The 15111-nt window shown below is 43.7% G+C and overlaps 1 protein-coding gene across 2 annotated transcripts in view; it reads left to right on the top strand.

Moving 5' to 3' along the window:
• LOC116072883 (IQ domain-containing protein F3-like) overlaps window positions 1-10334 on the top strand; it is a 39766-nt gene extending 29432 nt beyond the window's left edge. Inside the window, exons 3-4 of one of the 2 annotated variants that reach the window (XM_031344447.1) lie at window positions 3972-4034; window positions 9886-10334. In XM_031344447.1, the coding sequence (XP_031200307.1) occupies window positions 3972-4034; window positions 9886-10272 (450 nt within the window). In that variant the 3' untranslated portion in view covers window positions 10273-10334. Of the gene's footprint in view, window positions 1-3971; window positions 4035-9885 lie in introns of those variants that run through there. The other variant, XM_031344445.1, reaches the window with a different exon arrangement.
• The last annotated feature ends 4777 nt before the right edge of the window (window positions 10335-15111 follow it).

The raw sequence follows: 15111 nt of genomic DNA, 5'->3' as shown, positions 1-15111 counted from the left end.
CACCTGCATGTGTATTTATATGTCTGGAGGGGTCACGGAACAAAAGGAATTATGGGATGGAAGGGAGAAATGTTTTTAAATAAAATATTTTTACTAATTCTTTGAGAATTTTATATGTTGATATGTTGTTTTTCAGTTGTATTCACTACCCCTCTGTCCCCTAACTCCTCCTAAATCCATTCCTCCCCTTCCAGATAATCTAAAAGATATATATACATTAAAAAGAAAAACTAAAAACTTCAAGATAATTAATCAAAACATCAAGTAGTAACAAGGGGTAATAAAAATATGAAAGAATAAGAACTTACATACACACTAGCAGAAAATTTAAATGGCTGATCCCTATGGGGAAAAAAGAGACTCTGCTCCTCAATGACTAAACACAGAGTTAACCATGGGCCAGGCATTCAGTCCCTATACAGAGAAATAAAAGATAGTCACAGAAAACTTGTACGTGGGTATTTATAGCTGCATTATTCATAATAACCCAAAGATGAAATCAAATAGTACAAATGCCCATGAAAGAGTGGGCCTATAAATAGAATGTGGTATGCCCATGCAATAGACTATTACTTAGCCATAAAAAAAAAAAATTACTGATACATACTGCAACAGGGATAAATTGTGAAAACAGTAAGTAAAAGAATCCAGACACAACAGAATGCACGCATAATTCTAATAAGAAATACTAAAGTGCCGGGCTTACAGTTGTCTGCCACCAAGCCTAACTGTCCTTGTGAAATCCTTTCTGTTTAACTTTTTATTGAGTCTCTGTGGAGTCCACATCATGCACACCAGTCCCACTCATCTCCCATCTGTTTGTCTCTACCCTCCACCCTTGCATGGAGTAGAAGCAGTAGTATGCAGTGTGTCCTACAGTATAGCCTTTTGTCCACCCATCTTTACTTACAAACGTTCATTGCATTATCAATACTGGATCCACACAGGGACTCCTCTTGGATATCCTGCTTCTGCCCTGTGTCATGAAGATCCTGCAGCTTTGGATCTGCAAGACTGGACCCATTATTTCAGCAGATTATAAATGGGGTAGATGTTGGGATGGGTCAACTCAAAGCCCTGGATCTGGGCCTTGGAGGTAGATGAGTTGACCAGCCTGCCAACTTTCCTGTGCCTGCACCAGCAGGGCGAGCTGTTCACTGGCTAGCTCACCCAATGCCACAGCTGGCAAGGGGCAAGGTCAGCTCTCCTGCTCTCACACCCTCAGGCCAGCTTGCCCTCACCTTCACCGCCAAGGCCAGCTTTACTCTCTTGCTGAGATGCAGGTGAGATGCAGGGTCCACTCTTCCAAGTGCTGCAGCAGGTAAGGGGCAGGGCCAGCTCTCCTGCTTCCATGACCTCGGGGTCAGCTCTTCCACCTGCCACAGGCAGGGAGGGCATCTTTCCTTTGCCCAAGCCATCCCACAGTAGACTAGAAGCAGAAACAGCTCTCTCCCTCACTCATGCCTTCAGGGCTGGCTCAGCCAGTTCCTGACCGCTGGGTCGGCTCTACTGTGCTTCCCAGACAAAGGGTGAGGCCAGTTCTCCTAAGTGGAGTGGCTGGGGAGGAATGGGACCAGCTTAGTATGATGCCTCAGGCAGCAGTCCAGACCAGGAACATCTGCATAGACTTTGGTGGTAACATAGGCCTGGATATCAACACAAACCCTGAGTGCCATAAGACTACAGACCCAGATACGGCCCGTGGCAGCAGCATGGGCCCCTATGTGCCCATAGCCTCAGGTGGCAGGCAGCACAGGCCACTCAGATCAGCATGGCCCCCTGTGGCAGTCACAGATGCATCCCAGACCATGGATGTCCTTTGGACTTCGGTGGTAACGTGGACTATAGACATTGACACAGACCCAGCTGCTGCAGAACCACTGATCCAGGCATGACCCTTAGTAGCAGCCTGGACCAGCACCCTCACCATGGCCTCCTCATATCTGCCTGTTCCTCACCACCATCGACTCTCCAGTTCCACCTATCTCCACAGTGTACGAACCCCTTGACTTCTCTTTGTCTTCTAGCTCTTCACCATGTATGCCGTCTTTCCCATCTCCCCATCACATATCTCTCCATCATAGTGGCCCGCATGGCAGGTGTTTGGATGTCTTTCTTTCAGCTGCCCTTGTCAGCCCCCCCAAAATTTCTTGATGGAAATTCTTACCTTCTGGGATGATTTTTAATAAGTAGCATCTGAATTTCTAAGTTTTAAAAGATTCAGATTGGATCTATCAGGTCTTGGTGCCTATTTATGGTAGCTCTTTAATGACCTTCTCAATAAGTTCTGGGTCTCTATATTAATCTCCATCTATCATATAAAGATGCATTTTTGATAAGATATGAGAGTTGCACTAATGTATGGGTATAAAAATAAGAGCTTGGGGGGAGGCGGTTGTTACTATGACCTATGACCAGTTAGCAGAATAATAATACTAGGCTCTCTCTAGAACTTAGCCTTCCCTGGGCTCTTGACCAAGTTAATGCTAGACATGGGTTCCATCTTGTAGGATACACTTAAAATCCAATCTGAAAGTGATTGGTTACTCCAATAACATTTGTGCCATTATTGAACCTCTGTATATATCTGGTCAAATCGGTTGTTCTTTTAGCTTGCAGGGTTTACAGCTGGGTAAGACTGTTGAATACTTTTCTCCCTTGGTAGTGTGCATACCTTTGAGCGTTATGAAAGACAGCCAGTTGAACTGAAGCTTCTAGATCTGACTACAGAAATACTTGTATATCCATGTTCATCAGTACTTATTCACATAGGAACCAGTCAACCTAAATGCCTACCAGTTGATGATGGATAATGAAAATGTAATATATAAAAAGAACTTAGGGGGCTGGAGAGATGGTTTAGTGGTTAAGAACACTGACTGCTCTTCTGAAGGCCCAGCGTTGAAATCCCAGCAACCACATGGTGGCTCACAACCGTCCGTAATGAGATTTGATGCCCTCTTCTGGGGTGTCTGAAGACAGCAACGGTGTACTTACATATAATAAATAAATAAATCTTTAAAAATAAAAAATAAACAACTGAATTTTATTCAAGTGTAAAAAGAAAGATTATGAGACCTCTGGGATGATGCCAGGTGGTGGTGGCGCACGCCTTTAATCCCAGCACTTAGGAGGCAGAGGCAGGTAGATTTCTGAGTTTGAGGCCAGCCCGGTCTACAGAGTGAGTTCCAGGACAGCCGGAACTATTCAGAAAAACCCTGTCTCAAAAAAATAAAAATAAAAAAGACCTCTGGGTAAATGGATGGAACTAGAAAGTATTCTACTGAGTGAAGTAACCCAGACTCAAAAAGGCAAATACATGCTATGTTATATTCAAAGAACCTAGTTTTGAATGTTTAGATTTGTGTGGGTTTTTTTTTCAATTGGAATGCATGTAGAGGTGAGGAAGATATAAAGGGGCCACTTGGAGACAGAACTTAAGAGAGGAGGGTCAGTAAAACATATGTTATATAAGAGGGCTGGGAAGATGGCTCAGTGGTTAAGAGCACTAACTGCCCTTCCAGAGGTCTTGAGTTCAATTCCCAGCAACCACATGGTGGCTCACAGCCATCTGTAATGGGATCTGATGCCCTCCTCTTATGTGTCTAAAGACGGTGACAGTGTGCTTGCATGCATACAATAAATAAATCTTTTTTTAAAAAAAGTAAAGAGAGAAGAGTCTGAGGCAGATACCTTAATCCTACATCACAAAGCCGTTGTAAATTAAGTTTCCCCTCTCTCAAATTACTCATACCAGACCTTGGGAAGCACAAAAAGCTGCAGGTTGGTTATGGTGCCTAAATGTTGTACAAGAGACATAACCAAATCTAGCTGGTGTTTAGAGTAGGGTGGGTGTGCATCATCCTAGTCCAGGGGAGAGAGGGGTGCTAAACCAATGGGTGGTTTTGTACAGGGCCATAGGAAGAATCATTTTACTCATGCACGGATTTCTCATTTAATTTCGGTGACAGTCCAAGATCAGATTTGTTAATGAAGATGAAGATCAAAGTGTTCAAAGGAAACGTACTCTAAAGGTGAGAGAGTGGATGCCTGCAGCCTATGGCTGTAGTGGTGAGGAGAATCACCACATGGTGGAGAGAACTGCAAACCATTTGTACCCATGCATGTCCTGGGGACGGGGGCTGTAGAAAAGATTTAATCTCAATCCAAGGCTTCTACCCTGCACTTGGGCATTCAGCTCCCAGAAAAAGACACAACTTTTTTTTTATTTACAATAAACCTTAATCAGCACTAGAGCTGGGCAGATATCTACCCTCTGTGCTATTAGAACCTACTTTTCTATCGACAACCCAGAGTTATTACTTACTGTGCTTCATCAGGGCTGCTCCTAACTCCAATTGGCCAGCCCTCATGGCCATGCTTTCTTGACTCCTAACCCATAGTGGCTTTCTTCTCTCTCCACCTTCTTCTCTCCTTTGGTCTCCTTTGACCCCAATGCTGGGAACACCAAGCCCCCCGCCTTATCTCAACTCTGCCCAGCTATAGGCTATAGGCATCTTTATTCACCAATCAGAAATAACTTGGGATCAAGGTCACATAGTGTTACTTGGGGCTACTTGCAGATTCTTTTGTAACTGGATCTTGGGACTCACACTTAGCATTACAATGCATAGCAACAGGCCATACCTCAACAATTCCCCCTTTTAGTCCAATAAAAGACCCTTTTCTTGGGGCTGGTGAGATGGCTCAGTGGGTAAGGGCACTGGCTGCTCTTCTGAAGGCCCAGAGTTCAAATCTCAGCAACCACATGGTGGTTCACAACCACCCCCAATAAGATCTGACACCCTCTTCTGGTATGTCTGAAGTCAACTACAAGTATACTTATGTAAACTAATAAATCTTTTTTTTTTAAAAAAAAAAAAGACCCTTTCAGATATAAATTGAACACAATTATAACAATTATGAAAATTATAAGGTATGATATACATATACATTTATAGTGTCCAGTCCATTATATTTGCAACTTAGATAAAGTATTTTATCATCTATCCTATCTTGATGAGTTAGAATTTTGTATCTAATTTATTTTTATCTTAACTTGTATTACCATCCTAAAAACATCTTCTTAAGTCTAAACAACTTAAGTTTAATTGTGAGGCTGTAACTATCTAGTCTTCAACCCTATCAAAGATCTGAGAAAGAATAAGTATTTGAGTATACAGAAAGCACAGGGATGCAGCTTCCAAAAATCATAGAAATGACAGAGATAATTTTACTGCCTGGCTAGCCCCAATATTCCTTATAATATTAGAGCATCTATCTTCTGGCCCAGAACATCTGACAGACTTTAAGTAAAGCAGGAATTGTGAAGGACTAACTTACCCAGTCACGGCAGAGCTTAGCAGTCAACTATCCTGCATCTGTTTGTCCTTTTTGGACAACATTCTCTCTACAGATAAAGTTAGGGCTTCCTCCCACCCCCAGTGGCTAATTGCCATAATTGAAGCAACTCCATGTGGAGGTTATTGATGATCATCATCTTCTTTATAGTGGAATGGAGGTACTGTCAGGAGCAAATCTGTCTTGTAGTCAAAAGATCTTTTAATAATGAAATTATTTTAAATGTCATATTCTGTGGAACTCTGACGATTTTGAAGACCATCTATTTATATATATATATAGCATATCTGAATTGTTAAACATTGTTTATTTTTAGCTATTTACTATTTGAATAACTTTGAGAACACTTTATTATAATTAACTAAATTAGTATCTAATATGACCATGAGTTTGACAATCTGACTACTAACTTGCATTAGTTAATTATTCTAAACAGTTTATAATGGCAGCTATTAAAAGGACTGGGACTGAGCCGTGTATTCTTAAATGAGTTGTATAGGCACACTACCAATACAAGAGTTGAAAAAGACATATAATCGTGTTGTGACAAAATTAATCTTAATTTTTTGTTAATATACAAAGATTTGTATCAATGTAAGAAAATACCATTTCAATTCTGCATCAATATATAAAGATTTGTACCAATGTAAGATTATGACTATAAATGCTTTTAAGAATAGATTCAAAAAAAAAGAATAGATTCAATAATCTACCCCTATTTGTCTAATTCCTTATAACATTCTTATATCTCTCCCTTTCGTCTCAACTCACTTTCCCTTTCTAAGAAAAAAGAAAAGGAAAGTTAGAAATCCCTAAGTCTAAGTTCCTTGTTTCCTCCCTGTAAAACTATGATTATTTGTAAATCATCCCTTAAAAATGACAACATATCTATAGTTCATAAAATAACCCAAATCATCCATCCCAACTTAAGGGACTGGGAAAACAGTCTTCTTATAATTGCTTCTTGTAGAATTGGGATGAAAGATTTTTGCTTAGAAACCCAAAAGGAAATTGAAAAAACAGTTAAGTCAAAATAAAGCTAGCTGGCATTGTTTGTTGTCCAGTCTTTATGTGCTGAGAAAGTTCAGGGCTTAACTGAAGTCCTGATTGGAACAGTCTGAAAGGCTGGATGAACCAATGTCATCTGGGATTCGCAGTCCTTTCTGAAGTTGTTCTAGAAGCAAGTCTCTGGAAGTAGCATCAGTTTGAGGTGGGATTGATTAGGGAGCTGGAACACCTCCCAGCTCAGCACCCTCCAGGGTGAATCCTATCAGGACTGCCCTCTTGGTGTTTCAGTCTGTAATATGTAAGTCTTACAAGCAGGCTGGAGAGATGGCTCAAAGGTTAAGAGCACTGGCTGCTCTTCCAGAGGTCCTGAGTTCAAATCCCAGCAACCACATGGTGGCTCACAGCCATCTGTAATGGGATCCGATGTCCTCTTCTGGTGTGTCTGAAGACAGCTACAGTGTACTCAGATAAATAAAATAAATAAATCTTACCGGGCGGTGGTGGCACACGACTTTAATCCCAGTACCCAGGAAGCAGAGGCAGAGGATTTCTGAGTTCGAGGCCAGCCAGAGTGAGTTCCAGGATAGAGAAACCCTGTCTCAAAATAAATAAATAAATAAATAAATAAATAAATAAATAAATAAATCTTTTACAAGCAATACACATAATTCTATAGAGGCATCTGTATGGAATAAGCAAGGTGCACAAATCAATTAAGGGTGGTTTCCTCCTCTTAGTTTGAGCAGGTGAAAGATAACTGTCTTTCTTTGGAGTTAGTTTGGTCATATAATCAAACTGTAATTAATATAAATCTCCATTCATACCATATGAAAGGATGCCATAATGAGTCTTGAGTCTTCTATAGCCAACAAGATCCATTGGCTATGCATAGCTGAAGTTCTGGCTAGAGGCAATTTTATGTCTCAGCCAGTTTAGACCTGTTCCCATGTAGAGGGATCAGTAAATCATGTTACCTGTGTTGTTTGATCGTCTTGATTTCTTTCTTCTTGTCTACAGCCAAGATCTTCAGGGGGTCTTCCTCTATCAAATCTGATCCTTATTACTTTGGAAGGAGTCCAAAGCCTTTTTTTTCTTTCTTGTTAACACAAATACAGAACCTTTCTCCCAAAATAACATGATTTGTTCCAGCAACCCGAAGCCATCAAAAGTCTAGACTGATTCAATTTAGCAGCCTCTTTTTACTTAGGTCTTCTGTACTTTGACCTCTTTCAAAGAGGATTTGTAATACCATTATAAACACTGAAAATTATAAACATCTTAATTTTGATAATTAAAGCAATTCAAAACAATTGTTATTATTTATTGAGACAGGGTTTCTCTATGTAGCTAGAGTTGACTTGGATTTGCTCTGTAGGTTGGGCTGGTCACAAGCTCACAAGAAATCTACCTGTGCTTGCCTTTGTCTTCCAAGTATTGAGATCAAAGGCCTGGATTTATTTATTTAATCCATGTATCCTTAAAAACATTTATATCAAATCTCATTTCTTTCTCCCTTCTTTGGAGGCTAATATCTCTGTGGATAAATATATTCCCCTTTCTCTTTATATAAATTAATATCCTCTTTATTTAACTTTATTTAAATTTTATTTTATTCACTGGATAAGCACATTCTCAAGCTATCACGTGTGTCCTGTGCTAGGACCAGCAGTCCCAGTATTCCCGTGGAGGCAAAGTTGAAGGAAAACAGTTGCTTAAGGTAGTGTTGACAGATTAATTCATCTTATTCCTTATAATTTTTTGATTGTGGGAAGCATTCAGCTTTGCTTTCTGCTCTCTGAGTAGCGGCGCTTTGCCTGCTTCGTTGCACAGCAGGGACTTTTAGCATCTGCACGCTTAAGCTGCATCTCCAAGGCAGCCTAGAGCGGCACTGGGGAAGCCCCCAGGTTGGAGTCTGAGCCTGCCACTTGGCATGTTTGGTTTGGTTTGGTGGGGGAGGGTTACACAGCTGTGTCTTAGCTCACACTATGAACCCCAGAATCATGTGTGTGTATTTTTTCCCTAATCCTGAACCCTGCGCAACTTGGGGGGAAAATATGTGGCTTGGAGATAAACCAAGGAACCAATTCTCCCCACCTCCTTAGTCTTACAGGGACAGTGTGTGTTCTTTATTCAGGAATCTGAAATTAATTTTTTAAGTGAGTTTTTGCCCCATGTTGGGTGCCAATATGTTGTAGAAAATATTTAATCTCGATCGATGGCTTCTACCCTGCCTTTGGACATTCAATTCTCAGAAAAAGACATGCAACTTTTATCATATGCGATAAGCCTTAGCACTAGAGCTGAGCAGAGATCTACCCTCTGTTCTGTTAAAACCTACTTTCCTACACTTGATCTTAGCCAAAAGGCCGAGAAGCGATAGAACCTACTTTCCTATCAACAACCCAGAGTTATTACTTACTAGGCTTCATCAGGGCTGCTCTTAACTCCAATTGGCCAGCCCTCATGGCCATGCTTTCTTGACTCCTAACCCTTGGTGGCTTTCTCCTCTCTCCACCCTCTCTCTCTCCTTATGGTCTCCTCTGACCCCAAGGCTGGGAACATCAATCTCAACTCTTCCCAGCTATAGCCAGTAGGCATCTTTATTCACCAATCAGAAATAACTTGGGGGCAAAGTCACATGGTGTCACTTGGGTCTACCTGCAGACCCTCTTGTCTCTGGAGCAAACCAGGTCTTGAGGCCCATACTTAGCATTACAATGCATAGCAACAGACCAAAGCTCAATAGGTGTGGGATTCTGCATATATACATCTCAGTCTAAGATAACCAAGAGTCAAGGTAATATTTGCTCATTCCCCTATGTCTCCTTCCCAGCCTAGACTCTTGGATCTCAGTCTGACTCTGGCATAGAGACTGGAAAGAGGGAGACTGGTCAGAACCTGCTTGGGGTTAGAAGTCTACTCTGAATTAAGCAGAAGGTTCTAACTACAGGAGGGTTGGTTGTATAATATGCAGGACATTCTGCAAACCCTATCACAAAGTTTAAAATACATGATTATTGCAGGGAATGATCAGACAGTGTGTTCTGGGACGTGGGTCAGCAAGGAAAGCCAGGCAAAAGTGTTAGAGTAGCAAATGTTCCCAAACCAGTGATCCCAAAGATGCCGCTCTCCTCCCAGCCCTTCCGTGAACCCTGGTTTTCCTTTGATCTAGGCAGCAGTGAGGTAGACAAGAGACGAATGCTAAGCACCAAGGGTGGAGACATATCCCTCTAATGCTAGCTGTGGGGGATAGAGGCAGGATGAACAGAAAGTTAAGGAGATCAATACATGGGATAAGAAAGAAAGACTGTGCCTCTGAGAGGAAGACAGTGTGTCTGTCCATCGTGGCAGAAAAGGGTCCCTACCAGGTCTCCTGGATCCTGGTTAGCATTCTGCTAGATCCCTGAACTCTCTAAGGAAGATCCAATGTTAGAAGACAGCCCAGAGCCCTTCCAGGAAGACCCTGGAAGTTTGTAGCAAGAAGGTCTCTAAGCAATCTCTCTTATCTCTGTCTAGAAAAAGTTCATGAAAAATGAGAAAAAGGCAGCCATTCAGGTGCAAGCCTGGTGGCGTGGGACCCTGGTGCGCAGGGCACTGCTACACGCAGCCCTCGAAGCCTGGGTCATTCAGTGCTGGTGGCGGCTGACTCTCCAGAAGAACCTGGAGAAGAAACGGAGGAAAGCACTGATCGACTTCTCAAACACAGAGAGAGCGGTGGTGACGCTCCAATCTCTGGTTCGGATGTGGCGGATCCACTGGCGGTACTGCCAGGTCCTCAATGCTATCTACACCATCCAGGGCCACTGGAAATACCACAACTGCCAGTCATGCTCGCTCCTGCGGGGTCACTGTGTGGTCACCACCACTCACCTGCAGTTCCATATTGAGATCATTGACCACTGAGGGCTGACGGGAAGAGATGCTGTATCTCTGGTCCTCAATAAAGGTCTCAGTGGTTGGTACGAGTTTGTGTTCCCAGCTAATGGAAGCCTTGGGAATTGAGCCTCATTGACTCCTCTTATCCCTCACAAAGAACAAAAGTGAGGTGTTACTGTAAGCTATTAATGCTACTCAAATCGCCTGTTGGCAGCAGCGCAAGTTTCTCACTACCCACCACAGTGTTCTACATCCCCAAATGAAAGACACACACAAACAGCCTTATATTTAATATGCTTTAATCAGCTCAATGACTGAGCCACTTCAATCCTCCACTTGGCTGGCACACTCCTCACCACCGATATCCCTAAATTATTACTTACTAAAAACCTATATTCCATCCCGGCTGCCCTGGACCCAGACCTGCAGCCCTCCTGGGCTATGATCCCCAACTCTTACATGTTGGCAGTCTCTCTGTCCTACACTTCTCAAGCCTGGACCTTCTCCTTCCCTGGCTTGGAGCTCCTCGCTCCTTCTTCTCCCTCTTTTGTTCCTTGCCCTGGAGCGGGGGCGGGGGGGGGGGGGGGGGGGGGGGAGGATGGACCCTCAGCGTCTTACAGGCAGACAGATGGATTCCCTTATAATTTTGGGAACCCAGTTAACATAATACAAGCATTAAATCTAATCCACAACAGTGAGGGTTTCCCGTTTCTGTGTAATGGAATGGTGATGGTCATGTGCCACTCAGTCTTCAAAACCAGCAGCTAGGCCCCAACCTGACCTGACCTTTGACGCAGACAGAAGTCCAAATTCTATTCCCAGATGCATTCTTCCCTCCCCAGAACAGGATTTCTCTGTATAGCCCCTGGCTGTAGACCAGGTTGGCCTCGAACTCAGAAATCCTCCTGCCTCTGCCTCCCAAGTGCTGGGATTAATACCACCACTGCTCAGCTCCCAGACCCATTCTTTCTCCCCACCACTGATCCGAAGATGTCTGAGCTACATATCATGAAAACTCTTGACACCTCTGCACACACAGGCTGACTCTGGGGGCTGGAGTCGGGGTTGGCTGGGATCTAGAGTGCCTCAGTTTCCTCTTTGGGAAACATCTAAAACAAAATATCAGTGTCTAAATGGGGCATCATGAAGTGGCCGCAAGTGGGGATAGGAGTTCAGCTTCAGGTCTTTCTTCACAAATCTCTCATCTAAACAGGGTTCTCTCTGACATCCCTTCCTCTCCCTCCCTCTCCTCCCCTCAGACGATCCTCCCAAGCTTTTTAATTCTGTTCCCATGGTCATACTAAAATAACTCGATTTTGTAGAACTTTCTTTAGTTGCACTGCCTGGTATGAAAAAATCCCTAGAAACATACCTAGTGCAACTGAGGAAATGGGTTCTTAACTTTTTTGAAACTTAAGTTTATTTATATATTTTATTTATATGAGTACACTTGTAGATGTCTTCAGACACACCAGAAGAGGGCGTCCGATCTCATTACAGATGGTTGTGAGCCACCATGTGGTTGCTGGGAATTGAACTCAGGACCTCTGGAAGAGCAGTCAGTGCTCTTACCTGCTAAGCCATCTCTCCAGGTCCCTAAATTTAAGTTTAAATAACTGCATCATAGCTAGTGACTACTGGCTTGAATGGTGAGGCTCTTGACACAATTATCCCCAGTGATGTACTGCTGCTCAAAGTGCTTTTCCCAGGGTCTTGTCTCTGGTTACTTCCTCCTTTCCTTCCGGTACAGCTTCTCGATAGCCAATAGGGTGTCTCTTCAGATGTATTAAGATCTTCTCTCTGCAGATTCTGCTACTTTTTCAGGCCATCGCTCCCGTTGGTGCCTTCTTTTTCCCACTTCAGAGTCTGTGCTTTATTGTGTTCTCTGAACAGCTTGGCTTTTTCTCTCCCTTCCTCACATGGGATGAACCGACCTACCCCAGCTGCTCCCTTGCTGTGCTATAGTGGAGTGTGGTTGGAGCAAGACTATCGAGACTCAAGACTATGTACCTCAATTGAATAGTCCTCAAATTCTCTCTCACGTTTACATTTCCATTCTATGCGTTGAATAATCTAAAAGCTTTCCAAATACCTAATTTTACTTCTTCTTCCCTCTACTTGATTGAAGAAATGGGAACATATTGGATCTCAATTTCCTATCACCTCATCCTCCCTCCCAGCTCTCCCTGCCCCCTCCCTCACTGATTTCTCTCCAGTAAAATAAAAGGTCTTTGTCCAGTCACAAGTCGACCCTCTTGTTCCTCTCCTACCTTCTTAAGACTCCTGATCCTGGCCGGGCGGTGGTGGTGCACACCTTTAATCCCAGCACTTGGGAGGCAGAGGCAAGTGGATTTCTGAGTTTGAGGCCAGGCTGGTCTACAGAGTGAGTTCCAGGACAGCCAGGGCTATACAGAGAAACCCAGTCTCAAACAAACAAACAAACAAACAAAGACTCCTGATCCTGTATATGGAGTCTCGCTATCCAAATGATCAATGTCTTTAAAAATGCTGCCTTTAAAAATGCTTCCTTCAAGCTGGGTATGGTGATGCCCACGTTTAACCTCAGTACCCTGAAGGCAGAGGTTGGTAGATCTCTGAGAGTTCAAAGCCTGCCTGGTCAATATAGCAAGTTGCAGGCCAGCCTGTCCTGCAAAGTGAAACCCTGCCTCAAAAACTAGGTGGGGGAGAGAGGTGACCAGAGAGATAGCTCAGCCGTTAAAAGCTTCCAAGGTCCCAAAATGGGGTCCTCGAACCCAAGTCAGGCTGCTTACAACCGCCTGTTATTCCAGATCCAGATCCAACACCTCTGGCCTTGAAGAGCGCCCACACATACATGCACATACCCATACAAAGACATGTACACAGGATTTCATGCAGCTTTTCATTTCTGTTCTAGCTCTTTGCCACAGAGACATGCCTGTGCTGTTTCCCTGTGTTCTCCCTCCTTTCCCTTCAATCCACCCCCACATAAGAAGTTTAAGTGAGACTCTTGTGCTGGAAAGGTGGCTCAGCAGTTAAGGACACACCCTGCCCTTGCAGAGGACCCAAATTCGGTTATTAGAACCCACGCAGCTGCCTCTAAAATGCCTCTGAACTCCACATACGCAAACACTCACACATGTACATATCCATACATAGGCTCACACATCGACACACGATTAAAAATAAACTTTTTAAAAGACACGTGACTTGAAGGGAGACTAAGGTCTGTTTTGTTAGAGTTGGTTACTTATAGACAATTGCCCACTTGTAGGAGCCATATTCCAAAATGTTATGAAATTGTCGCAGCGATAAATGGGAACCACTAAAATCCTCCAATTGATCGAGCTATACAGGGTTTTTCGTTGTTACTAGTGGTGGCTGTTTGTGAGAGCAAAAGAACGTCCCGAGATCTGAAGAAGAGCTGGGTAGTATGGAGAAGGGAATGCTAGTCCTCCTGTCATCCTTTATCTGACATCAACAGAACAGGCCCCTAATAATCCAGCATTGGGGAGAAGGAGGAAGGTGGATCTCTGTGAGTTCAAGGCCAGCCTGGTCTACAGAGCGACTTCCCAGATAGGGTTACACAGAGATACAATCTCAAAAAAAAAAAAAATTTGAGAAAATGACTCAGCCAGTAAAGTACTTGCCTGAGGTCAATCCCAGCACCCATATAAAAAGAGCTACGCATGGCAGGGCAAACCTGTATCCCGGCAGAAAGGCAGAAACAGGAAGACCCCGAGGGCTTGCAAACCAGTGAATCTATAATTTGATGCACTTGAAGCTTACTCAAAGAAACCTTTGGTCAAAATGGAGAATGAGGAGGGTAGCTAATGTCAACCTCTTGCCTCCACCGATGCCTACACGCTCATGCATACACACATTTCAGAATAATTCTAAAAATCAGCTTTACACAATTTCATCCAGAAATTGGAACAAAAACCATCTCTTGTGAGGCCGGTGTTCACACCAAGGTGAAACCGGGGGATGCAAGAGAAAAGAGTGAAAAAAGGAACTGGAGGACAATCAATCCTAGGAACTTACATGCCAAACCCACAAGAAAATATTGGCATTTCAACCCTAGGCAAGGGCTAGCTCCCGACATGCAGCATGAGGAGAGAATCTGTGGCGGAAACTGGAATTGCTCACACAGGATACGAGAATGAAGGCTGTGGCTATAAGGAAGATGAGGCTGTGGCTAAAATGGCAGAGTCCAGAGCAATAAAGAGGGCCAGATAGGACACAGCCAAGCGATTCAAGGAACACAAAATCCTTTCACACATCCTTGCTTCCAACGTTAAATGAGAGCTTCAAAAAAAAGTCCATTCACCCTAACCCCACCCCATCCCCCCACCTCCACTCTCACCCCACCCCCACCCTTCTACTCTCCACTACCCACCTCCCACCCACACACCCCACTCCCCATCCCACACCCTCCATGCCCAACTCTCCAACCCCACCCCCACCCCTCACCCACTAGCTATCTAAGTTATCTAAGAACAAATGCACATAGTTCTCGGTAGGTTTTTGTTTGGTGTGTGTGTGTGTGTGTGTGTGTGTGTGTGTGTGTGTGTGTGTGTGTGTGTGTGTGTGATTATATGTGTGGCTATTTTACCTACATGTATGTCTCTGTACCATGTGTATGCCTGGTACCTAGAGAGGCCAGAAAAGGACATCAGATACCACAGAACTGGAGTTATAGCTGGTTGTAAGTCACCACGTGTGCCCGGGAATGGAACACTAGTCCTCTGGTGTAACCCTCCTGGCTTGAGGCCTGCCTCTCATAACCACACCTCTCTGCCCACCTCCTGCTATTTGCCACGCCTCCAACCTGGATCCAGTTACATCGGAAGTCCCACCTCCACAGAGACCAAAAGAAGCCGCTGA

This window comes from Mastomys coucha, unplaced genomic scaffold (genome assembly GCF_008632895.1).
Source record: "Mastomys coucha isolate ucsf_1 unplaced genomic scaffold, UCSF_Mcou_1 pScaffold23, whole genome shotgun sequence".
NCBI classification, from domain to species: Eukaryota; Metazoa; Chordata; class Mammalia; order Rodentia; family Muridae; genus Mastomys; species Mastomys coucha.
Note: the sequence above shows the minus strand (reverse complement) of the source record. Positions and strands in the feature narration are given on the sequence as shown.